Here is a 26684-nt window from a genome sequence, read left to right on the forward strand (position 1 = left end):
CGCATGTAATCATTTATTTGTGAGCCAGTTGACTACAAAATTAGTGAAGAATGACTAAATAAAAAATAAGCTATGTAGCTATGTATATATATATATATATATATATATATATATATATACACACACATACACACACACACACACACTATAAATAAAGCGACAGAGAATTGTATATTCTAAGACCTATAAATTATTTTATCTTAGGATATCATATAGCCTTCGTTTAGTGTTCCTGCCTGCTTATCTTTCTCTCTATATGTAAATACATAATAACTACATAGAAGTAACAAACAAAAAATAATCCACGTAATAGGATGTGTGCAGTATAAATTATGAAAAGACTGCATACATAACTGTATTGTCAAGTTTATTTTTGAGTAATTCTTTCTTAGCATCAGGATCTTTTTTTAATGGTCAGAACTGTGAGAGATTTTGCTGGGAAGAGAAAAAAAAAAATTATACTGTGCTGTTCAATCTAACAAATCCTTTAATATTCTTTAGGCTACTAAATTACATTAAACATTTAAAAGATGACTCGTATGCACAAATCACAAAAAAAAATATATATATATTACTAAATCTATTAGTATTTTCTCTGTTTTGCTGGTTAAAAACAAAAGAGGAACAGATGGCTCTGTGCTCTGGCTCTATGCCTTGACTTCATCAGGAAGCTGGCCTCCAGTTACAGCGGCCAAGGCATTGGTCACCATCCTCTCCACCATGATCTGTGAGGTCTCCACGGTGTGGGTTCCTACATGAGGCAGGACGATGACATTTGGGAAGGACAGCAGGGGATGATCCCTGTATATAACCAAGCATATCCTTTATACTACAACTGTGACAAAAAAACATTTAGGCTTGCAATTTTACTATCCTCCTAATAGTGATTTAAGCAAGTTTGTTAAACAAAAATGTGCCAAGCAAAACAAACCTCTGAAGTGGTTCGGGATATGTGACATCTAAAGCAGCAGCTCGTATCATTTTCTTCCTGAGAGCATCCACTAAAGCATCTTGGTCCACTACCAAGCCTATGACAAGGAAAGTAGTTCTCAAACAGGGCCTCTTCTGTTTAATTGGATTGCTTTGTTCCAGCCAATTACATTACCTCTGCTAATGTTGATAAAGGTGCTATTGGGTTTCATCATGGCAAACTCTTTGGCACCAATCAGTTTGTGCGTCTGAGGGGACAGATTGACCACCACCATGACGAAGTCTGACCTCTGTAACAGCTCCTTCATGCTTGCACAATATGTGGCCCCAACTGCTCTCTCTTCACTCTCAGGCCTGAACATATAAAATGCTGTGAAATTAAATTTAAGTATTATATTTAGCCAATCTAATGTTAAAAAGTCCTGACCACAACCCATAAGGCCTCGTGTAATTAAATATTATCCCAATCACAGACTAAATATGTAACCTAGCTGAAAGGCACCATTGCAATTTCACACTTTATTTTGAAAGGAATAATTGAAATATTGACAATATAGTACCTTTCAAAATTTTGGGGTTGGTAAGATGTTTTTAATGTTTCTGAAAGTCTCTTATGCACTCCAAGGCTGCATTTATTTGATCAAAAATACAGCAAAATTGAGAAATATTACTACAGTTTAAAATATCTGTTTTCTATTAAAATATATTTTAAAATGTAATGCATTCCTGTGATGGTACAGCTGAATTTTCAGCAGCCAATACTCTTGTCTTCAGTGTCGCATGATTCTTCAGAAATAATTTTAATATGCTGATTTGATGCACATTTCTCATTTTCATGAATTTTGAAAGCAGTTGTGCTGCCTAATTTTGTTTTGTGGAAAGGTTTTTGTAAGATTTGACAAATGATCATACAAAATACACAGAATTTTTCAAAATGTCTTTTGTAACATCTTATTGTCACTATTGATAAATTTAATGCATCTTTAACTAAAAGCAAGTAAAAAAAACCAACAAAAAGAAATAAAAGAAACCTACTGACCTTGAACTTTTGACCAGTAGTGTATATCAGTGACTTTTTTTATATTTTAAAGCAATGTCTAACTACTTCTGGTAGAAATTTGTTTTACAGAAAACTGATAGTTTATGTATTACTCAAGCTGGTAAGAAGCTGTTTAGTGACAGTGTGAATATTTCAAAGTCCAACAGATTCACCTTCGATTCCTATTGTGGTAAAGAATTTTCATCTCAAACCCTTGAGCTCTCTTGGCTATTTTGTATCCTATTCTACCCATGCCAATGATGCCCAGGGTGGCTCCGCTAACATCAGTGCCAAGAGAGGACTCTGGAAAATCATCAGACTCTCGGAACTTGGAAAAAATGTGCCCTGCAGAGAAAAAGAAATTCACAATGGATTCAGTCAACAATATGATAAACCAGGAAGTAGTATAGAAATGAAACTGCATCTCTCACCTTCAACAATCTTCCTTGCAGATGCCAGCATCAAACTCATGCCAATATCTGCAGTGGCATTATCCACTACATGAGGAGTGTTGGAAACTTTGACTCCAAATCTATTAATCAGGGGAATATCTAGGTGGTCTACTCCTACCCCACCATTAACAACAGCTTTGAGGTTGGGCAAAGACTGTAGCAGGTTTTGGTCAATTTTTAAAGCTCCAGCACCCCAAACAAACACTGCCTGGATTTTGTCAGCGAAGTCTTCTTTCCTCTGAACAAACCTCTCATATGGGATTATAGTGAAGTGTTTCTCGATACAAGGTGCAAAGCACTTGTAGATGCCACCAGGTGCTCCAAGTGTGGTAGCTAATATGCATGGTTTCTCCATAACCTGTGAGAAAGTTAGCCCGTGCTAGCATAAATGAGCAATACCTATGCAAACAAAGCAATAGGCTAACGCAAAATGTCTTTAAACCTTTTATATGAAATATCATTCTTTCTCACCACTTGTGTAACAGTCGATCGTAGTCTGACTCTGAATGTTTGCTGGATCAGTCTGATTGTCAAGTGCAACATTGTATTTTATTTACCAGACATGGTTAATCAAGCACCGATTAAGATCAAAGGTGGCTTATGGCGAATCATTATATAACCGTTCAGCTTAACAAAAAAATCAGACGACTATCAAAAAAACAGAAGCCTACTTAAAACGGTTTACAAATCGTCTGTTGTCATGTTTCATCATCGGAGAGTTTGATAGTTACTCAATAAACAGAAGGGGGCGTTAGAAGCTCATGAATTGTATTAGTTGCCCATTTCTGTCACAAGATTGAGTACATATGTAGTTTGATGGACATGTGCTTCGTGTTTTTACTTGTACCCTTTATTATTTCCAGATTTAATTTTTTTATGAATTGTATGATTTCCTTTGATCTAGCACTTTATAATGAAGGACTCGTATGCTTTGCATTAATAACATTATTATTTTGGTTTAGCTTGCAGTTCATTTTATAGCCTATGTTTTATAGTAGATTAATATTTAAAAATATAAAAATATTTATTTTAAAAAACTCCCTCACTTTCACAAATTCTTAGAATGCCACACGTTTCCAACACTATAACCATTCAATTGTGGTGATGAACCAATCGTGAAGAGTGAATTTGCTAAATAATGAACATTTTAAGGCCATAAATGAAATGTTGGAGGCTTTGACGGTTCGAAGGGACATTTCATTAATTCCAGAACCGTTAGTAGATGGCTATGGCTGCAGCAGAGCTCCAGCTTTGCCTCCATCTGTTTGAAAATTCACGTGTAGAGATTCAGCATTTAATATACTGAAACTCTAGCAAGTACATGTTTTCATTTCCACTAAAGGACACTACATGCATTTCTGAGCAATGATGTATTGTTTTAACGAACAAGTGAGTCGTAATTTGTTCATTTTCGTAATATTTCAGCATTGGCTACTCTTAATACAATGATGCCCGGTGGATTCATGCTGAACACCCCAAGTCCATCTGCTACAGTTGAAGATATGCCACAATAAAGGTTCACAACAACCATATCTGAGTGATTATTCACTACACACACATTGTACAGGGTCAACCTATTAGTTATTGATGACGGTAGATAAATAATAAAAAAAAACTAGATAGTCATAAAACCTTGTTATATAAATACATTCATTTAACATCTGACCAGCTCTTCAAGTAAACAATGCACATACTGTGGATCTAAAGCAGATCAAACTCTACCAACCTGAATTGTGTCTTGTCTTTGTATGAAAACTACTTCCTTGAGAGTTTGCTTGGTTTGGCAATCAACCAAAAATCTTTTCTGTTCTGCTGAGCACTTCTCTTCAAAGTCTAGTGCTTCACAATTAGCCTACATCTCTGACTCTGCCCCAGGGACAGGCATGTTTTAAAGTGATGAATTGATTCTCCTGCCAGCAGGGTGGCCCATTATTAGTGGTGAATTACAGCATTCATAGTCTACTTAAAACCCTATTTTTTAGAACAAAATGGGAGAAAATACCAGACAAGTTCTTGTTTTGCAGACTTTAACAGGCTCGTGTGATTTAAGTACAATGTTCCTCTTTTTTAAACTCAATAGACAAGAACATTTGAACAGCATTCAGCTATATCCTCATGAATTCTACTGTATCATAAAATCAGTGACAGTTATCTTATTTAAAAGTCAGGATGTATGACATTTTGAAAAATAAAATACATCTTAATTTTTTTTCTCTAGTGGTTCTTTGTACAGTGGTTTAATTATTTGTATCCCAAAACCATTACCTACTTCTTTCAGTTTGCTTTTCCTGTCTTTGGCATTTTCAACTCTAGCCAAAATCTCTGGCGTAATGAAATGGGCACTTGTGCTGTGATATGCCCCTGATACTTCTTGAGGTTATTTTTAACACTGTTCCAATTAAAGAGGCCTATCTGCCCTCAGGCTCATGCTGAATGATAACATTCCCGGTAGAAAGACAAAGAACAGACTTCAACAGATCTTTAGCCACACAATCACAGGAATATCCAATCTAGCATTTTTTTCCAGCCAAAAAAGAAAAGAATTCTAGAACCAAAGGAAAGGATATGGAAACCAAAAGATACAGCTGAAACATGAGCTCCGGAGCAGCCTGTACATTTTTCTAAGCATTATGGAGATGACACAATCAACCAGCCAACCAATAAATATTTGAATTCTCTAATATTCTCTCTAATTCTCATATATCATCTCTCTTTTTTTTCTATTTTCTTCTCAATTTTCTGTTGCAGCAAATTGTTGGCTCTTCTATGATAAATTGCTTGTGATTGTCTTCATTTGTAAATTGCTTTTGCCAATATATAAATGAATCAATGTAAATTTAAATTAACTTGTTAAATAACTGAATACAGGTGTATCTCAAAAAATTAGAATATCGTGAAAAAGTTCATTTTTTTGGGTAACATTTCAAAAAGTGAAACTTTCATATTTTCTAGATTCATTACATGTAAAGTAAGTATTTTTGTTTTAATTTTGATGATTAGACCTCAAAATATTAAAATATTTACATTTGAGTTTCAATAAATGACCATCCCTACAGAATAAATTCCGGGTATCTCTTGTTCTTTGAAACCACAATCATGGGGAAGACTGCTGACTTGGCAATGGTCCAGAAGACAATCATTGACGTCCTCCACAAAGAGGGTAAGTAACAGAGGGTCATTACTGAAAGGTGTGGCTGTTTACAGAGTGCTGTATCAAAGCATATTAAATGCAAAGTTGACTGGAAGGAAGAAATTGGGTAGGAAAAGGTGCACAAGCAACAGGGATGACCGCAAGCTTGAAAATACTGTCAAGCAAAGCTGATTCAAACACTTGTGAGAGCTTCACAAGGAGTGGATTGAAGCTGGAGTCAGTGCATCAAGAGTCAACACGCTCAGACGTCTTCAGGAAAAGGGCTACCAAGCCACTTCTGAAAAAGAAACATCGTCAGAAGCATCTTACCTGGGCTAAAGAGAAAAAGAACTGGACTGTTGCTCAGTGGTCCAAAGTCCTCTTTTTAGATAAAAGTAAATTTTGCATTTCATTTGGAAATCAAGGTCTGGAGTCTGGAGGAAGACTGGAGAGGCACAGAATCAAAGCTGCTTGAAGTCCAGTGTGAAGTTTCCGAAGTCAGTGATGATTTGGGCTGCCGTGACGTCTGCTGGTGTTGGTCCACTGTGTTTTATCAAGTCCAAAGTCAATGCAGCCGTCTACCAGGAGTTTTTGGAGCACTTTATGCTTCCATCTGCTGACAAGCTTTATGGAGATGCTGATTTCCTTTTCCAGCAGGACTTTAGCACCTGCCCACAGTGCCAAAAACACTTCCAAGTGCTTTGCTGACCATGATATTACTGTGCTTGATTGGCCAGCTAACATGCCTGACTTGAACCCCATATGGAATGTATGGTATATTTTCAAGAGAAAGATGAGAAACAGTCGATCCAACAGTACAGACGAGCTGAAGTCTCAGTAGTGCCTCAGCAGAGCCACAGGCTGATCGCTTCCATGCCACACCTCACTGATGCTGGAGTTTGTGCTAAAGGAGCCCCAAGTATTGAGTGCAGAAATTAACATACTTTAAAGAACTTGAACTTCTGTTTTGCAAATCCTTTTTTTAATTGATTTTAGGAAATATTCTAATATTTTGAGATACTGGATTTTTGACTTTCATGAGCTGTAAGGTCTAATCATCAAAATTAAAACAAACAAACTTTTGAAATGTTTTACTTTACATGTAATGAATCTAGAAAATATGAAAGTTTCACTTTTTGAAATAAATTACCAAAAATTTTTTACTTTTTCACGATATTCAAATTTTTTGAGATGCACCTGTATGATGCATTACTTTTTTTTCAGCAAACCTGTTGTCTAATTCAAATGAATGACACTCAGAACATTTCACACTGTAATGGGGAAAAATACCCTATCAGTTGTATCCCCATATACTGGGATTGCTGATCAGGGTGTTTATTTTTAGAAATAATCCCTGGATTATCACAGTGAGGGGTTTGCTATAATCCTTAAAGGCCAACATTGGCATAGTACAATGCATTTAGGGCTGTGGGTTTCCAAAACTAGCAACTGTTAACATTTTATTTAAAGCAACGTGTAGGGAATAACATGTATAAATAGGTTTGCATGTGAAGCGTATGTTTCTGTTCATTATTCACACTGATCCTATCAGTTAAAAATCATTTGTAACACCAAACTCAGTTTTCTTATAATATGACATTTGCATTTTGACTCGATCAAGATGCATGGAAATTATTTTATTTTGGATTGTTTGCAAACTGCCATTCATGATGATGTGAATCACCTAAGCTTCATGACAATTCTAATAAAATGTAAAAGACTCCAAAAGTGTTTACTTTGTATATACATTGCACATATGGGCTAAAAAAGCACTTTCTTTTTTAGTCCTTTTCATGCATCTTTATTCCTGCACCTTCTTACAATCAAGGCTAATTAATATTAGCAGCTCAGTCAAAAATACTTCGTTATAAGATTTATAATTCAGATGGCTAAAATACGTTAAAAGCACAGATTCGTGCAATGTTTCGCGACATTCAGGCTTTTCAAATGTACCGCTAAACGTGCTGATGGTGAATGATAGGACGGAGCCTCCTATGAAAGACGCCACTAGGTCGCAGTAACATCGGTGCCATTGAGTTCACACAATATGAGGGAGCACAGCGGCAGCCAAAACCCAACTCTAGATTTTTAAAATTGGTTTGACTGTTTCGCACCCGCATAATGTAACAATAAACGATACATTACAACCTACGAGAATGGAAGCCAGACGCTGTCTTTTATTTTGACTGCAAGAATGTGTTGCGAGGAGCCCTGACAATACGCCGTTTAGCTTTTAAATGGAAGATTGGCTACTGCAGCTCATTTCGGTGGATATGTTGCCGTTGTTGTTTTTTTACACAGACCCTTTCTAATCGCCATGGATCTTCGGATTTGGATTCTTTTACCTCTTCGGTGTATTGAGCTGTGAAAAGAAGGCAGGCTACGCAGATCGACCGGGATACAACATTCTCTGCCTACCTCGACATTTTGCTGCCAGGGATTTAAATAATCACGTGCTACAACAACGGAAAGATATTTTTTTCTGACCTTTAATTAATTCAATCTGGAGGGCAAAATGAATAAGGAAAGGCCGAAGAGAAATATCATTCAAAAGAAATTTGTAAGTGCAAATTTGACGTTTAATCCGTTGCGTGATCATCGAATAATGCATTAATTTGCATTAATCACATCGCTGTTGTCCCCCGTTTTAAGTTATCATCAGGTTTGTGACAGAATTAGGTCAGATGTTATAAACGACCAGTCCATGAACCATCTTCTATTCGAATTAGAGGTTAAAGACAGGCTGGCCGATCCGTATCTTGCTGTTGACCCAAATAATGCATTGGGCTTTTGAAGTCTACCTTGTTACGTTTCGCATTTCCGGTGTCTGTGACATGTTACTATGTTGATTTCCACAGCTTTGTCATATAGTAGCTCCACCAGGCGATGTAGACGACCGTCTCGCGACACTATAGCGTGGTCAGTGTGTGTGTGTGTGTGTGTGTGTGTGTTTGCGGTCGTCATTCTGTGAGTGTGTGTGTGTAGGTTGGTTTTTCAATGTCACGAGAGTTTAGCTTGTCAAATCGTGGGCAGATGCTTGTATTGTGGTTAAGGCTGAGGTAGTTTACAGCCTGTCTCTGACCTCCTACTGGCTAGATGCTGTAAGCAGACTGGCCTCTTTGTTGTATATGTAAGATATATGCTAAAACTGTATCTCCTTCCCCTCCTGCTGTCACATTATCAGATGTCTGTTGTAGTGCAATGAAGTAATCGAGTCACGAGTGATCAAACTCATCTCCTAGTGAGGTATTTGGGTTATTTTCTCTTGCATGGCCCATCAACCATATCTTAAATAATCCTGATCATTGGCATCCAAACCAAAGTTATAGTTTGAAATAAACGTTAACTGGAATAAAATGCTTCTTTACCATAAATAAATCGGTATAAAGATATTATGATATAAATAAAATACTGACTTACTTTTAGCTGTTGCCAAGGCAACATTTCTAATTTCCATTTAGCTTAACTTTATGTACTAAAACTGTAATAATAAATTAATAAAAACTACATAGACAAAGGAAAAATTACAAAAAATCAACAAAAGTTACTAAAAAAAAAAAAAAAAAAAGAAGATATTAAAATGAGAACTAATTTTAGAATATGAATAAAAAACTCTAGTATGTCAGTGATACTAAAATAACATTTGATAGATTTAAATCAGTGTTAATTAAAAATCACTGTATTTTATCAAAGTAAAATGTTCAGGTCTACATGCATCGCCATTTCATCTGCGTATGTGTTGTATTTATTTCAAACTATTATTGTTTGATTTGTGTTTTTAAGAATTAATGAGAAATAGTTTATACTTTGAAGACCTATTGCTTAAACTTGCATCTAAACCAGCAGTTGTCAACCTTTTACCTCCAAGGCCTCTTTTGTCCGCAACAATATCTGAAGGCCCTCCTCAATGGTATATTTTTAAGATAAAATGTTTATGACATTTTATTAATTTATATGACTTTTTCAGGTGTAGAAATTACACGTAAAATGACAATACCTCATATATCCAGGTTTTTTAGGATGGGTGGGAACAGTTGGAAACAATAGGGAAACCTGGTTCTTTAAAGATAAACAGCTGTTGAGGGGGTGAATTAAGTTTGGCCTTATTGTAAATACTTTTAATTCACCTTGAGGTCCCCTTGGAAGCTTGCTGCTGCCCCCTAGTGGACCCCAGACCCCTGGTGGAGAACTACTAATCCACATCCATTTGAATCTATTCTAGGAAACATTATAATCCATTTTGAGCATAAGAAAACAGGCTCCAGGACAAAATGCTGACATACAATTCTAGATTTAAAAGCAGATTCCAGCAATAAAGAAAGAAAGAAATTGAATAACAGCAAAGTATTCAAATTTATGATCTGTCATTCTTTGAGGGTTACCCTTTCATTCAGTTGCTATGTTTACATTGACTCTCTGATGTTTAATTGCCACATGGCTTGAAGTACAAGCTCTGAACATTGCGTATGGTTGTATGAGGCCGGGAATGATAGCTTCTTTGTATTGCGCTCTCTGCTTATGGCTTTAGTTGGTATTCGCTGTAATTCATTGCTATCCTGTGGATCAAATACAGCTATCGCTTAGATGTTTAGATATGTGACAAACACACTTATAACACTTCATGCTGAAACCAATCAGAGTTCAATGTGAAGGTAAGTTTACGAATAAACCTCTACTGTTTTTGAAAACGCAAGGCTATGAATATAAATAGCACATTGTGCATATTGAGACTCTGAGAATGCTTTACATTCTTTCTTCTTTCTTGCCAAACCGGATATGGTTGGTTATTAAATCAACAAAGAGATCAAGAGATTTCTGATTAGGACTGCATGATTCAGCAGCAAAGTTTATATGTCACTTTCCATTGCCTGTATTTACACAGAAACTCCTCTGTTGCAGTTCCCATTGTACCGTTTGATCTCATTCTTTCTGTTCAGGAATATTACACAATGTCATTCAGGATTAGGTGAGGTTACAGCACACATTATTACTGAGGATTATTGTAACATTATTGAAGTGTAGTGTAAATGAACAGACTGCAAAAATGAAGAAGGCTGTAAGAAATCGCGTTTCACGCTTTCTTCCAAGCACCATATGTGAACACAAATCTATTTAATGTGACAACATCAGAGCTGAAATTGGCAGATATATATCGCTCTGTGTTTACAGTGAGCACAGGCCTGCCACACATGCCAGAGATGGCCATCTAAACTGGAAGCTCTTGTGTCCCACACATTTTCTTTTTCCTCAGCAGTCAGAGATATTTGATATATGTTTAGCTCCTTTAGACTCATACTTGGCATCAGTTTGCTTCACACAGTAACAGAGAAGTAAAGCCCATGCTACACTGACCCAGTTTAGGTAGAGCTACATTTACAAACACTAGAAAGACTAATTAATTCAAAGGGTTTGCTTTAAATATTTTTTTTTAAATCTTGAATATGGTGACTGTTATTGCAGATCTTGAATAACTGGTTCAGTGGGAAGGCTTAAACAATAAGAAGCTAGGCTGTTAAGTCAAAAATGATTTTAAACTTTTGGTCCTCATCTCTGTGACTAACAGAGACATAATGGACCTTTAATTTCGTCACAATCTGTTTTCACTTTAGTCACTGCATTGGTTTATATATCTCAGTGCAGTTCGAGGATTTTGGTCTGCGTTTGTATAATATATGATCACTAATGTGGTTTAAAATATAGGGCCCGAGGAAATACTTGGTCACACTTTATATTACAGTGTTCATTTTACTGTGTATTTACATAAGTAATGAATAATACTAATGGACTACATGCACTTGCTGTGTAATTATTTTGTAGAGCTGACTGTTATTATATTAATTATAGTTACATGCTTATATGAGACGCTGGCACTGTAAAATTAATTGTTTAAATAAGGTCAGATTGGTGCTATAACACATTAACAATAGAATTGACACGGTGTTGCATATCATTAATTCATCATATTGATCTCATTGTTTAACTTACAAGTGAATTTATTTTATGAATTTGAGTGCTTATCTTGACATAATACTTTCATTTAGCAAGTATGCATGAAATTATTCAAAAGCAACATTAAAGAAATTTACAATGTAACAGAAAAATTATATTCCAAATATATGCTTTTTAACTTTCTGTTTATCAAAGAAGCCTGGAAAAAGTATCACTGTTTACAGAAAAATATTAGGCAGCACAACATGTTTTTAACATATTGATAATAAGAAGAAATGTTTCATATGCACCAATCAGTAAATAACAGAATGATTTCTACAGGATCTAAATGAATAATATGATATGATTAAATTCATTTGAAATAATAATAATTTGTGGTTTTAAGATAATTTTATATGTAACACATGAATCTTTGTAATGTCCACACACTGTTAAATCACTGGATAATATTAATCTGTGATGAGTTGATAAATAAGCAAAGGAAAATGATTAATATCACATGTGCCACCTACTACTGTATGGCATCGTTGCATTTTATCTGTGTAATGAAATTTTGTGGCTGTGTTACAACTTAATAAATAAATAAATAAAACAAAGGATGATGTAAAAACCGCAGGCAGCTTGTAATGGCTGCTTCATCCCTCCGTCTCAGACGTGTCCAGCTGTGCACTAATTGATGCAGTCATCCCAAACTCCAAGGAGACATATTGTATCAGAATGGGCTTTCTAAATTGGGTATAGTTATTGCTGTGATGTTATTATCAAGAGATGTTTTTATCAAGAAATGTGTCTGGCTTCTGTCTATTGATTTAATGGCTTTTTAATTTGTTGTAGAGATAATACCCTTAGATGTCATAAATAGCAATTGGATGTATTTAAAGACTTCAGTAAAACTTAGATATATTGCTGCATTTACTGTATTCTGGCTTCCAGTATGTTTCAATGTACTTCAAATACCAATACCCTTGAAGCCAAAGGGATTCTGTTTGTTTGCAGCTGCAAAGCATTTTTAGCTTAAAAGTAACAGCTTTATATTCTCGAAGGAAAGAAACCCTGGATGAAAATCAGTGCAAGGTGACTCCACCAGCGTCTGTTGTCTATTGCGAGACTTCATACTACTTCATGCATTGTACTAGATCACTGACTTTTTAATTTGTCCAACTACAAGCATATTGTTTAATGCTGCTCATGTGTATGGAAATAGAGGGAGGAAGGTGCATATGGTAAAGTGGCCAGGTTTGCCACTGGCATTCTCCTGTTGTCATGGCAGGAGAGGGGATTGTCATTGGTGGGTCTGTGCTTCCTTGGCTCCGTCTGCAGCAATCTGTCTTCACAGTTAGGTGAATGTGTAGAGAGTGCTGTCACTGGAAACAAAGCGTCCTTGATAAGCAAACCTATACCTGAGCATTGAGTCCTTTGTGTTTAAATAGACAGTAAGGATTGCGTGCCACATCGCTGAACCTGGGAATACCAAAACATTTATTTGCAATGCAAGCATGAAGATCAGCAGCTCTGTTATTGGGGATAATTTATAACGTGTTGTTCAGAATTTTTCATCAGGACTGTATGTGCTTTAGCAAAGCAAAGCGCTGCACATGCACAGTTTTGAGGAAATGTGTGTGGAAGGTTTTTTTTTTTTGCAATTTGTCACTGCAATTTGTTATTCTAGTAGATTTTCCTGAAATTCCTTTGCAGTTTGTTGAGGTCTTCTTTCTTCTGCACCCATATTGAAATTCTGTATGATAAAGATAAGCTGAGAATAATTGTCATGTTGTGTCCAATAACTGAGAGGAAAAAAAGGATCCACACTCAAAGAAAAAAAAAAATTATGTAGATTTATTCCATCGGGGCCACAAACAAAAAAAACAAAACAAAAAAAAAGCGTAAAAGGGCAAAGAAAGTGGCAAGTGCAAAACATTTTCGGCTTCAACCCTTTATCTGTACCATACCTGAGAAATGGCTGATATTATTAATCTATAATACACTGTAAAAATGACTTTTCAAAGTTGTAAATAAAGATTATTGGAGTAGCCTATGTTTTACTAGAAAGTATTATTTCTGTCATTCTACGTCACAATTTCATGGTTAACTCAGTTTCTTTTAGGGCTGTGCAGTTAATCGAAATTCAGTTTTGATTTCGATTTCGGCCTCCAACGATTATGAAAATACAGTATAAGCGAGATAAAACGATTATGGCGCTTCATCCCGCCCCCTTTCCAGCAGTGTTCTTTCGTTCCTCCATAAAAGCCCAATTTCATGTGCAAATCAGTAAATTCGTGTAACGAGACTTTTGCAAAATGGGACGTGCTTGATTTATTTAAGTTGATTGGAATTTATTTTTATTTATTTTTTTTAAAGCGTGAAAGAGAATTTGCGCTTGCTCGGGAAGATTATTGTGTATGCACTCAAAGACAGAACACAACACGGACATAAGTCATCTTTTAGCGCCTAAATGGTCAAATACACGCAAAAATGTGTCAAAATGCGGCACTCAGTGATTATTCACGTAAACCCTCGTCGGTTATGTCATAAATGAACGTAAAGAGTTGAGAATGTAACTTGGATCTGTGCAGCTCTTAAAGTGACAGCGGACTAATATTCCTGCGGCCGACTGTGTGCTTAATATTAATCAAACAACAAAAGACAAAGACAAAATCACTCACTGCTCTTGACTGAAGGACTTTTGAAGATTTAATTACAAACAAAGGACGTTTAATTCTTACAGTGACGACTATGCTGTTTTATTTTACATTAGGTTATTCATTTTCTCTAGGGAAAATATATATTTGTGAAACTTACTGGCAATATATGAGTATAAATCTTTCTGATGTAGTTAAAAAAATACAAGAAAAAATTCAGTACTTAAAAACAAAATAAATGGTTTTGTGTGCTGTACATTTAGGCCTCACAACAGTATAATGTACAGAATGAAAAACGATATAATAGATAATTCAAAATATGATTATTATTAAATATGGAGATGAATAATATGAACTTAACACATTTTTATGCACAACCGCATCCAACATGCACTTTTTAATTGAAAGGGCTTTTAAAGAGTTAAACCATTGCGATAATCTATTATTACTCCCTCAAGTTCGTGCTAGATGATTGAAATATTTACAATTTAAAATATGCAGAAACAATTAAATATACAATAGTGATGATATCCAATATCTTAGAAATGAAAAAACTCCATATTCTCAGATAACCAGTATAAGGCAGATATGTCATGCATCCCTGTTTACAGTCCCTGTAAATTCATTTCTAGTTCCATGTTGCTTTTCAGAAATATTTCATGTTGTAGAGTATAGTCTCATGTTGTGGAGTAGTTGATTTTTCTTTGTGAATGCAGTGGATGTGGGACACTGAGGGATGTTGAATGGCTTATTTGAGAAGCTTACGCCAGTCATAATTTACAATCGATTGCCTGCTTGTACTGTGCTGATAGGCTGCTTTTAATATCAGGTTGTTGGCCCTGGGTAAATAATAGATCCGTTTTTTCTTTCATGCCAGCTTGCTTTTGTTAACATTAGTAGTAAGTCAGCTGTGTATGTGTGAGTGGCCAGTGACTGGTCTGAGACAGATGGGTAGCAAGGTCAAATTTGATATGTTGGCAGGCTGGCCCACAGCCCGTCTGCTCCTGCTGCCCTGTTTAAATTTGATCTGTGTGAAGCAGCGCTCGCAGACCCTACTAACATTGGCGAGCTCTGTCTCAATCAGTGTCTGTGAAAAACGTCAGGTAAAGATTAAAGCTTTCCCAATAATTTTCCTGATTATAACGCATATTCCTTTTGGATTCAAGCTGTTGAAATCCATAAGGGAGCAATATACTCATTAAAGCCATCATGTTTAATAAGAGCCATTTGACAAGTTGTCTGTATGCAAATCAAACCCACACACTAAATGAAACAAACTTCAGTCTGCAGCCTATTATTCTGCCATTATTACTCTGACTTTGTCCTCTGTTGTTTGGTTTTTACTCTTTGTTGCTCTTCTGATGCATTACTTGATCTTTGGATTATAGACTCCCAATGTAAACATGTAAAAAGTCCTCGTAAGTCAACCGATATATGCCGCTAGCATGAAAGATCTGCATTGTGATTATGGTTACAAACTTATCCTCATGACTTCAGACACAATACACCATTAATAAAATATTTACAGGGTTGCTGGCAGCGTAATAAAAACCAGCACGTGGTTTAGAGATGTGTGGTGAGAGATGCTGGTGTAATTGTAAGAGCGGCTCAGAGCTACATGCACAAATAGCAAACTGATGTGGTTAAAAGGAAGATGCACATGAGGCCATTATCACAGAGGAACTGATTATGACAGTTAAATGACCAACATGATTGTTTAATTGATTTAGGAGGTACTGGGCTCATGTGCTGTCTGTGATTACTGTATTGATATGAGATCTTGCCTTACATGGAAAGTTCTACAGTACATTAGTGCATGACGTATTTTATTGGGATAAATGGGCATGTTTAGTGATAATAGAGGAGTTACATTGTTGATTTTCTTTTATGAGGTGTGTCAGGCCCTCTTGATTAAATAATAGACCAGGATATTGTAGAAGCATTCACTTAACTGTCAATTTTCAAGCATCAAGCAAGCAAATTGCATTTGGAATTGGCAGCGGACCTTGTGCTGGCATAAAATCAGTGAATTTGGCCATAAATCCAGAGTGCTTCTGTCCTCCAGTAATGCACAGGCTTTGTGCTTTAAATCTCATGGGATATAGACCCCTTTATCAGTCTTATGATTGAAGGAGAAAACCATAGATTAAAGCCATATCAGAGCGATGACATTTAGAATATTTATATTTATGAATATATTGTGTATTGTATATGCTATCGTTCCAGAGTTTTTTGTGAAAGAAATAAATTATTCACCAAGGATGCACTGAACTGATCAAAAGTGACAGTAAAGGCTTTTATGTTGTTATTAAAGATTTCTGTTTCAAATAAATGCCATTCTTAATATACTAAAATTTGAATAATATTTTACAATACTGTTCTTAATGTATTTTTGATCTAATAAATTTGTGAATATAAGAGACTTATGTAAAAAACAAAAACAGTAATCTGGTTGTATATATTAGTGCTTTCAATTGATTAAAACATTTAGCTAATTAATTACTATTTTAATCATAAATATATGTTCACATTGAATCAACATAAAAACTGTATATTTTGAATATTTGTTAAATGACATTTATTCATGAAATAACATGAAATAAGGCAAATATCGCCAATATCAACATTGATACTGATGCCTCTGAGGAATATATTTTTCAAGATCAATTTCTGGGGATAAAATGAATAATTGTAGCCATTCAACATTACAGTAAAATTTGTGGAATCATTTGTATCATTTAATAGGCCAGAATATTTTTTTAAAATTATATTACGTTTAAATAATTCAAATGTATTTTAAATTAGGTGTAGCCTACTTAAAATAATCTTCACATAAATACATTATAATAATTGTCACATTTACCTTTAATATAGTGTGTTGTAAGTAGTGTATGTAGTAATAAAGTGATGTTTCTGTCTCTGACAATATCAGCTCTCTCTGTTTGAAGACCTGTCAAAACATTTTTCCCCACTAAGTTTATTTTGTGAATGCATTTTAACAATAGATAAGAAAATTACTAGTGTAAATATATATATATACTGTAGTTAGGTCCATATATATTTGGACACTGACACAATTTTCATAATTTTGGTTCTGTATGTCACCAGAATATAATTAAAATGAAACAATCAAGATGAAACTGAAGCTTTAATTCAAGGGGTTGAACAAAAATATAACATAAAAATAATAAAATAGGAATTACAGCCATTTTATACACTGTCCCTTCATTTTCAATGGACCAAATCTACTTGGACAAATAAATATAATCATAAATAAAATGTTAACTTTTAATATTGTGTTGAGAATCTTTTGCAGGCTATGACTGCCTTAAGCCTGGAACTCATGGACATCACCAGAGACTGGGCATCCTTTGTGATGCTTTGCCAGGCCTTTACCGCAGCTGACTTCAATTATTGTTTGTTTGTGGGTCTTTCTGCCTTTAGTTTTGTCTTCAGCAAGTGAAATGCATGCTCAGTCGAGTTGAGATCAGGAGACTGACTTGGCTACTGCAGAATAATCCTCTTTTTTTACCTTCAAAAACTCCTGAGTTGCTTTTGCTGTATTTTTGGGGTCATCGACGATTTGTATGAAGCTAAATCAACCTTGCTGCATTTGGCTGAATCTGGGCAGAAAGTATACACTTTAGAATTCTTCTGGTTTGAATCCTATCTCACCGGTAGGTCTTTCAGGGTGGCCTGGGGAGGGGAGGTATGGCCCAACGGTAGCTGCACGGATCTCAGGCTGCCTGGCGGACATCTCGGCATGGATGAAAGAAAATCACTTACAGCTCAACCTGGCAAAGACGGAGCTTCTTGTCTTCCCTGCCACTCCGACTCTACAGCATGACTTCACGATTCAGTTAGGCTCGTCAATGATTGCCCCATCAACTTCGGTCAGAAATCTTGGTGTAATCTTTGATGACCAGCTGACCTTCAAAGAGCACATTGCAAAGACTGCTCGATCCTGCAGGTTTGCACTACACAACATCAGAAAGATCAGGCCCTTTCTGATAGAGCATGCTGCACAACTTCTTGTCCAGGCCCTTGTCATTTCCAGGCTGGACTACTGCAATGCTCTTCTGGCTGGACTGCCATCAAACACAATCAAACCTCTACAAATGATTCAGAATGCAGCGGCATGACTTCAACGAGCCCAAAAGAGCCCATGTTACACCTCTCTTCATCTCCTTGCACTGGCTACCAGTGGAAGCTCGCGTCAAGTTCAAGACACTGATGCTTGCATACAGAACTACCACAGGCTCAGCACCCTCCTACTTCCACTCACTATTACGAATCTACATCCCCTCCAGAACTCTGAGTGTATCTAAATGTAAATGTAAATGGTTGCTTCTGTCTTCTGTCTCGTCATCACTAAACACCAGTAACCCAGTGCCACTGGAAGCCATGCATGCTCATGCCATCACACTGCTCCACCATGTTTCATAGATGATGTTGTAAGCTTTGGATCATGAGCTGTTCCAAGCCTTCTCCTTACTTTTTTCTTCCCGTCATTCTGGTACAGGTTGATCTTAATTTCAGCCGTCCAAAGAATGCATTTCCAAAAGTGGTCTGGCACCTGGTGGTGTACCCTCTGTATTTGCTCTCGTGAAGTTTTCATTTGACTTTAGACTTTGACAGTGACACATCTACCTCCTGGAGAGTATTCTTCTCTTGGCTGGATGTTGTGAAAGGGTTTTTCTTGGCACACACCAAGCCGACGGTCGGGCTTGTTTGTTTGGTGTGTTCCACTCGTCGGCTCTCGACGGGCTCACGTCGGCGGTAGTTGGCCTGATTCAACATGTTGAATCGTGTCGGGCCATCGCGGACCGTCAGTGAGAGAGAGAACTCTGATTGGATGTTCAGTTTAGCAAACAAGTCCTGCAGGAGAATTAAAGCGAAAGTGATGAAAACAGGCAAATAAATGAATGCGGCACAGACAAAAGGCTATTTTTTGATGTGACATGATCTTGTCCAAGCATTCCAGTATGTGAATGTTTTCATAACAACATGAGCTGCTTAAAATAATGAAAGTTATCAATGTTACTGATATTCAAAATGGTAAGCAACTGCTGCTTTACGTTTTATCTGCGTTTATCTCGTATATCTTTGTTTCGGTTTCCCCGTTTGAATGACGAATATTTACTATTGAAAGCTGCTGATATAGACAGCTAACTCATCTCACACAGGCGCAGAACGCACGTGTTCAGTTTGCAGTCAGCTGAAGTCTGTGCGGTATGTTCACGTGCAGCTTTTCGTCGCCGCTAGGTCTTTGAAGTCGGCTTCGTGTGTAAGGCCAGGACACACCAAGCCGATGGTCAGCCGTCAGCCAATGTCGGGACCGTCGGCGCGCGTGAGAACTCTGATTGGCTGTTCAGTTTGTGACAGTTAATTCCTTTCATGCATGCGCAGAACGCACGTGTTAGTTTGTCGTCAGCTGTAGTCTGTGCGGTGTGTTCGAGCTTTTTGGTCCGACGCGAGGCGACAACACCGTCGGCTTTCGTCGCCGCTAGTTCTTTGAAGTCTGCTTGGTGTGTCCTGTCCTTTACCATGGAGAGGATCTCTGATCATCCACCACTGTTGACATCCGTGGACATCCAGGCCTTCTTATGTTGCTGAAATCACTAGTGCGTTCTTTTTTTCTCAGAATGTATCAAACTGTTGATTTGGCCACTCTTAATGTTCTTGCTATCTCTCTGATGGATTTGATTTGTTTTTGAAGCCTAACAATTGTCTGTTTCACTTGCTTGGAGAGCCTCTTTTGACTGCATGATGTGGGTTCACAGCAACAGCTTCCAAATGCAAATGGCACACTTAGAATCAACTCCAGACCTTTTACCTGCTTAGTTGATGTAGAAATAACAAAGGAATAGCCCACATCTGTCCATGAAATGGCTTTTGAGTCAACTGTCTAGTTACTTATGGTCCCTTGAAAAAGAGGGGAGGTGCATATATTAAAGAGCTGTAATTCCTTAACCTTTCCTCAAATTGTAATGAGAATACAAATTAAAGCTCAGAGTGTGCACTCTAAGCCCATATTCATTATATACCTGTAACTTAAATATGGTTTGGTCAACAGCTAAAATAATAAAAACTGTGCCTGTGTCCAAAATATATATGGACCTAACTGTATATATAATCAATTGTTCCTCCATAACTGCCTGTCTAATATTTTAGATTAAAAATATTGTTGTTATTGCTTCTTAGTAGTTTATTGTTTGTGTAGTGTGTAAACTATTAGTTTAAAGTTGTTTAAGTAGAAGTGATTTTTGAAGTTCATATTATAAGAGAGGCATTTCTGTCTCACATCGTTAGTGGCTTCCTCTTTCTGGTGGCTCTTTTTGTGGGACCCTACTTGCATAATCTCATAAATAATACAGCTTGGCTCTCGCTCGTGAAATGTCATATCGTTTTGAGTTCACCCTGACAGGGACTTTCACATGGCTGCCACAATAGACCTGTGGAAGAGTGTCTCCATGGCGACTAGAAGTTCCCCAGAGAGTGCCACTTTCTTCGTGTGCCATGGGGAGGCCCTAAACTGGGGTCAAGCACTTCACATCGTCCTAATCATCTCAAGTATTTCACATTTCTGTCACTGGGGGGAAGGCAGCATGATTGTGATTCTTACTCTCAGGATCAGTTTGCAAAAATAAGGTACATTTGTAGTGATAACAATAAATCACATATGTAAAATATAAAATCTGGCTTCATGAAAGTGCCAACTGCAGTGCCAATCATGACATTCCTCTGCGTTTGGCCTCTGGCATCTCATGCTATAGAACTGCTTCCAGAGGGCTGACTCACTTCACTTCACTTCAATGCAGGAAACTGAGTGAATGTGAGCAGTTCACAGGGTTACATCACTTTTTGTTTTTACATTTTTGAAATGTGATGCTGCTGGATAAAATTACATGATTTCTAAGTGTTCACCTTACCCTTCATGAACTATATTTAATGTGAGCTATTTATATGAACTAGTTTACAGTACATAAATAGTTTGTATACTTACATATTATTTACCTTTTGTTATCTATCTATCAATCTATCTATCTATCTATTAGGGTGAATGATGTGACCAAAATCTTATATCACGATATGATTAATTTTATTTTATGGTAATGATATAAATCACAATATGGTTATTTTTGTTTTAAATAAGGTCTTTATGATATCAAAATTTCTGATACCATAGAAATTTCATAATCCTTGTCACTAGTGTCAATATTAGAATTAAAAAAAGGTCACTGAACACAAGTTGTCACGGTGCACACACGAGGGAGGACACAGCAACACGCAGACGAGGATGTAAACTCAAATAATAGTCCTTTACTGGAGACATCAAGGCAGGGCAAGACACAGACATCCAACACCGGGGAGTAACGAGTAGACCAGACAACACGAAACTCAACAAGCAGGAACTTAAATACACGCGCTAATGAGACAAACACACCTGAACAGAATGAACTAATAATCACATGAAACAAGGACAGGAAACAAACCAAATAAGGAAACATGAGGCAGGAACACATGACAGACACGACAGAACCCTGACACAAGTAAACAGTCAGCGATTAAATAAAAAACATTACAAGCAATAGGACAAAAAAAAAAAAAAAACTATGGTAGAACATAGGGCTGAACGATATTGACAAAATTTCATATCTCGATTTTCATGCCAGATATCTCGATATCGATACGATACGATATGACTACGGATTCGGTGAAAACCAAGCATTTCTCAGAAAAATAAAAACATCATAATACAAAAAAATTTGGAAAGTGTAGTTTTATTTTTAAGAACTCACTGGTGGACGTCTACTCGTACGGCGTAAAGGCCCTTTCAAGGCCCTTTCATACAGGACGCGGCATGCGCTGCGCTATGAAACCCATTCATTTCAATGGCTTGCGCTGCGCGAGGGCGGTTAGCCTTTCACACAGGACGCGGCATGCGCTGCACTGCGCTATGAAACCCATTCATTTCAATGGCTTGCGCTGCGCGAGGGCGGTTAGTTGCTGCGCCGACCAAAGCGCACGCGCAGCGGAGCGCACCAGCGGCGAGCTTGCGCGCGCGCCGCGGTCAAAGTTCAAAATAGTTCAACTTTTGCCGCTGCGCTCTGTGACGTTTCCCCGCGCGGCCAATAGAAACGGGGCATCCAAACAAGCGCCGAACTCAAAATGGATGAACAGCTGATTCTCTGTGTGTCTGAATTTCCAGAGCTATACCATACAAGTTTGCGGTCGAATAGGGACCTCAGCGGTGCATTCAAGGGCACTCGTAAAACTGATGTTCGTTGTGTGACTGCCAGAGTTGTATGCAGGGCGGGGCGAGCGCGGAGAGGGAAAATCTATATCGTCTATATCGTTGCTTTTTTCGATAGTAATATCTTGAAAGTTCATATCTCGATATAGATACGATAACGATATATCGTTCAGCCCTAGTAGAACAAATAAATTAGAAATGCTACATTGTATAAAGTAATCAAATGTATAAAACACTGCATATTCTTCACTGTGTAAATTAAAGTAGATGTTATTATTATTTTGTATATGATTAAAGTTACAAAATTGAAGAGCAGTAAGAGATGTTCTCTTTTGTTGTTTGATTAACATTAATGACACACAGCAGGAATATTAGACTGCTGTCACTTTAAGAGCTGCCCGGATCCAATATAATGTTACATATGTGTTTTCTTTTTCAGTTGTTTGCTTTCACTTAAGGCCTAAATTACCATGTTTACGAGGATACTTGCAAAGACGGGCATTTTTGACACATACAAGTGTGTGTATTTAAATGTTCAAGGTCAGTAAAGCAAGCAGCAAATGACTGCAGGCACTTTTGTATGTACAGGTATTAATGTGCAATTGAAATGTAGACTAAGTACGTGTGTTAGATAAATAAGTGTATAAATAGTTTGTGTACCATAACTATTGTCAAGTGTTCATGAGATGGATTACCTGAGGGAAGAAACTGTTTCTGTGTCTGGTCATTCTGGTGCTCAGAGCTCTGTAGCGTCGACCAGACGGTAACAGTTCAAAGAGGGAGTGTGCTGGATGTGAGGGGTCCAGAGTGATTTTGCCAGCCCTTTTGCTCACTCTGGATAAGTACAGTTCTTGGAGAGTGGGGAGGGTTGTACCAATGATTCGCTCAGCAGTCCAGACTACCCTCCGTAGTCTTCTGTGGTCAGATTTGGTAGCTGACCTGAACCAGACAGTTATTGAAGTGCAGAGGATGGATTCAGTGATGGCAGAGTATAACTGTTTCAGCAGCTCCTGTGGCAGGTTGAACTTCCTCAGCTGGCAAAGGAAGTGCAACCTCTGCTGGGCCTTTTTTGCAGTGGAGTCTATGTGATTGTCCCACTTCAGGTCCTGGGAGATGGTGGTGCCTAGGAACCTGAATGACTCCACTGCAGTCACAGTGCTGTTCATGATGGTGAGTGGGGGGAGAACAGGGGGGTTTCTCCTGAAGTCCACGATCATCTCCATTGTTTTGAGCGTGTTGAGCTTGACAGAGGAGTCTTTAGATGTGCAGTCGTTGGTGTACAGGGAGAAGAGCAGTGTGGAGAGTACGCAGCCCTGAGGAGCTCCGGTGCTGATGGTGCAGGTGTTGGATGTGTATTTTTATAGCTTTATTAGCTGCTGCCTGTCTGTCAGGAAGCTGTTGATCCATTGACAGACAGAGGTGGTAACAGAGTTAGTTTTGGCAGAAGGAGGTTTGGAATTATAGTGTTAAAGGCCGAGCTGAAGTCCACAAACAGGACACTCACATAAGCCCCTGATCTGTCTAGATTTTGCGGAACTTAATGCAGTCTCATTTGGACTGCATCGTCCACAGACCTGTTTGCTCTGTAGGCAAACTGAAGAGGATCCAGCGAGTGTCCAGTGATGTCCTTCAGGTGGGCCAGTACCAGTTTTGATTTCTTTGGGATGGGGATGATGGTGGGGCGTTTGAAGCATGAAGGGACTTCACACAGTTCCAGTGATCTGTTGAAGATCTTTGTGAAGATGAGGGACAGCTGATCAGCACAGGATTTCAGACAGGCTGGTGTGACACCGTCTGGGCCTGGTGCTTATTTCCTTTTCTGCTTCCGGGAAGACCTGGCGTGCCTCTTCTTCGCTGATCTGAATTGCAGGTGTGGGGGAGAGGGGGGTTGCTGGAGGTGTTAATGGTTGTGTGGAGAGGTGTCCAGAGCAGGTGTGGGGTGTTTTTTCAAATCTGCAGTAGAACTCTCCACAGTGCTGGGGGATGGTGTCTTGTAGTTGGTTATCAGACCTTTCCACACTGATGCTGAGTCACTGGAAGAGAATTGGGTCCTTAGCTTGTCAGAATAATTCCTCTTTGCTACTGTGATCTCCTTTTCCAGTGTGTATTTGGCCTGTTTATACAAGACTTTATCCCCTTTTCCTGTAAGCATCTTCTTTGGCCTGACGGAGCTGTCTGAGTTTTGCAGTGAACCATGGTGTCATTGTTGTAGGTTAAATGAGTCCTGGTAGGAATGCACATATCCTCACAGAAACTGATATATGAAGTGACAGTCTCTGTGAGCTCGTCCAGATAATTTGCAGCAGCCTCAAAAACACTCCAATCAGTAGACAGGTCGAGACAGGCTTGTAAAACCCGCTCTGTCTCATTGGTACATCTCTTTATAGACTTTACTACAAGTTTAGCAGATTTCAGTTTCTGCCTGTAGGTTGGTATAAGATGACCCAGGCAGTGATCAAGGAGCCCCAAAGCTGCAAATTAAAATGAGTTCTCTTTCACTGCTGATTGCGTTTCGGCAGCTTAAAATCACTTGTTTTTTTTAAACTGCAGTGCCTAAAAATGTGTGCAAACGATAAGTTTTTGTGACCACGACGTAGCACAGCATTGCCACTTGAGCGTGTAACAACGATAGAGAGAATTGTCCAAAATCTCTACTGATTGACAGATTTCTAATTTACTGGTTAGTTGGGTCCACCAGTGTATCGCCCTCCCTTTCTTTCTTTCTTTCTTTCTTTCTTTCTTTCTTTCTTTCTTTCTTTCTTTCTTTCTTTCTTTCTTTCTTTCTTTCTTTTTAAAATATAAGACATTATATTTCATGAAGGGGGTTCTGTGCAACCTCTTGAACCATTGTACACTCACAGAAAAAAGGTACAAAGCTGTCACTGGATACCCGAATGTACTAAAGCTAAAAAGCTAAAAGTAACTAATATGTACAATTGATGTACTAATATGTACCATTTAGGGGTAAATAAGGCACAGCAATGTACTTTACCTGAGTGACAGCTTTGTACTTTTTTCCTGAAAGTGTATTGTTTCCCATGTAACTAGTCTGTTGGTGGGCAATTTAGTGACAGTGCAACACTAGGACATGATTGAGACCAAGCTTGGTTGTTACCCCATTTCTGGTGATTTATTGTGACAGGATAAATCAACTGACTCTGTTATGCTAAATAGATTTAACAGTTTATAAGAGATCATGTTACTGATTTAAACATGTTTTGAGGCTTTAAGAGAACTGTGAAAAACAGTGAGGTCATTCAGCTACCTAGTTTGAAAGATGTCTTACTACAGCAAATTAGGTAATCTGTGGGGAACAAATGTTATACTAACACTGAGAGCATTTGTTGTGATTGCTTTTGGAGCATTCAGTAATAAAAGGCTTTCTGACACGTGCTGGAATGGAGAAACCGCAGCCAACTACACTATTTATAGCACGGTCTTCTGTCTGTATAGCTGTGGTTTCACAATACCAGAGTTTTTTTTTTCTTGTCCACTCTCAGTGTTTGTCATTTAATTTATTTGACTATTGTTTGACTAATTAACCCAAAATGGTTTATTTAGAGAGAACATTTTTCTTGTGAGATGACTTTAGGTCACATCTGTTTCATTTTTAGAGCTCTAAAATAAGCTTTTTTTCCTTCTGCAGGATGATAATGATGGGATCCCATGGTCGGAGGAGAGAGTGGTCCGCCGGGTGCTCTACCTCTCACTTAAAGAGTTTAAGACGGCTCAGAAGAGCAAAGTGGAGAATGGCACTGGAATAGTTAATGGTGAGTGTACATCTTTTCTACAGCAGTGCTTTCAGCGATCTTGACTACAGATGGCTACTGACCTTTAGAACAGCTGCAGCAAAGATCTCACTCCTGTGACCCTCAACATCTGATGCTGCTGCTGCATTCAGCTGCCATTCTGAACCACTTTTAGAGAATGATATGCTGACAGTATCATAACTTAACAGCGGTGTTAGAATGAGATTTAAGACATTGCTATATGGCACTAAGATTGTGCTCATGCATATTAATTAACTTCATGGTGAGTGACATTGCCAGGTAATCTTTCTAGCACATCCATGCAGATTAGCTAATTAATATTAATGAGCCAAGTCTTCACCTTGGTCATATTTATGAATTCATATCCTTTCCCCTAGTGAAGAAAATGTATACAAAAGTGTATTTGAAATACATTTATTTCATGCCTAGTATACTACAAATACATTCACATACAGTTGCATGCGAAAGTTTGGGAAACCCTTGCAGAATCTGTGAAAATGTGAATAATTTTAACAAAA

The 26684-nt window shown here is 37.7% G+C and overlaps 2 protein-coding genes across 3 annotated transcripts in view; one reads left to right on the forward strand and one right to left on the reverse strand.

Moving 5' to 3' along the window:
• Nucleotides 1–351: 351 nt before the first annotated feature.
• On the reverse strand, nucleotides 352–4316 carry LOC306877934 (putative 2-ketogluconate reductase). 2 transcript variants are annotated; one of them, XM_079429986.1, is made up of 6 exons: nucleotides 4148–4316; nucleotides 2401–2779; nucleotides 2143–2314; nucleotides 1106–1284; nucleotides 932–1028; nucleotides 352–801 (listed from the first exon to the last, which is right to left on the reverse strand). In XM_079429986.1, exons 2-6 carry the CDS (start codon nucleotides 2774–2776, stop codon nucleotides 648–650), a joined length of 978 nt encoding a protein of 325 aa, XP_079286112.1. In that variant the 5' UTR covers nucleotides 2777–2779; nucleotides 4148–4316; the 3' UTR covers nucleotides 352–647. The 2 variants fall into 2 exon arrangements, with proteins under 2 accessions (XP_079286112.1, XP_079286111.1); XM_079429985.1 differs by lacking the exon at nucleotides 4148–4316 and adding an exon at nucleotides 2893–3121.
• Nucleotides 4317–7567: 3251 nt separating this feature from the next.
• The window catches only part of LOC306878479 (protein Jumonji-like), a 53988-nt gene continuing 34871 nt past the window's right edge, over nucleotides 7568–26684 (forward strand). The window contains exons 1-2 of the mRNA XM_079430884.1: nucleotides 7568–8111; nucleotides 26043–26166. Of these exons, the coding sequence (XP_079287010.1) occupies nucleotides 8067–8111; nucleotides 26043–26166 (169 nt within the window). The 5' untranslated portion in view covers nucleotides 7568–8066. The remainder of the gene's footprint in view (nucleotides 8112–26042; nucleotides 26167–26684) is intronic.

This window comes from Barbus barbus (genome assembly GCF_936440315.1).
Source record: "Barbus barbus genome assembly, chromosome: 12".
Classification (NCBI taxonomy): Eukaryota; Metazoa; Chordata; class Actinopteri; order Cypriniformes; family Cyprinidae; genus Barbus; species Barbus barbus.

Bases quoted from the DNA above. Each gene is read 5' to 3' on its own strand.
- LOC306877934 (XM_079429985.1), bottom strand. From the start codon at position 2,964: ATGTTGCACTTGACAATCAGACTGATCCAGCAAACATTCAGAGTCAGA. The intron at 2,315-2,400 runs GTGAGAGATGCA...TTTTCTCTGCAG, and splicing joins TGCAAGGAAGATTGTTGAAG to GGCACATTTTTTCCAAGTTC. The intron at 802-931 runs GTTTGTTTTGCT...GGTTATATACAG, and splicing joins TATCCCGAACCACTTCAGAG to GGATCATCCCCTGCTGTCCT.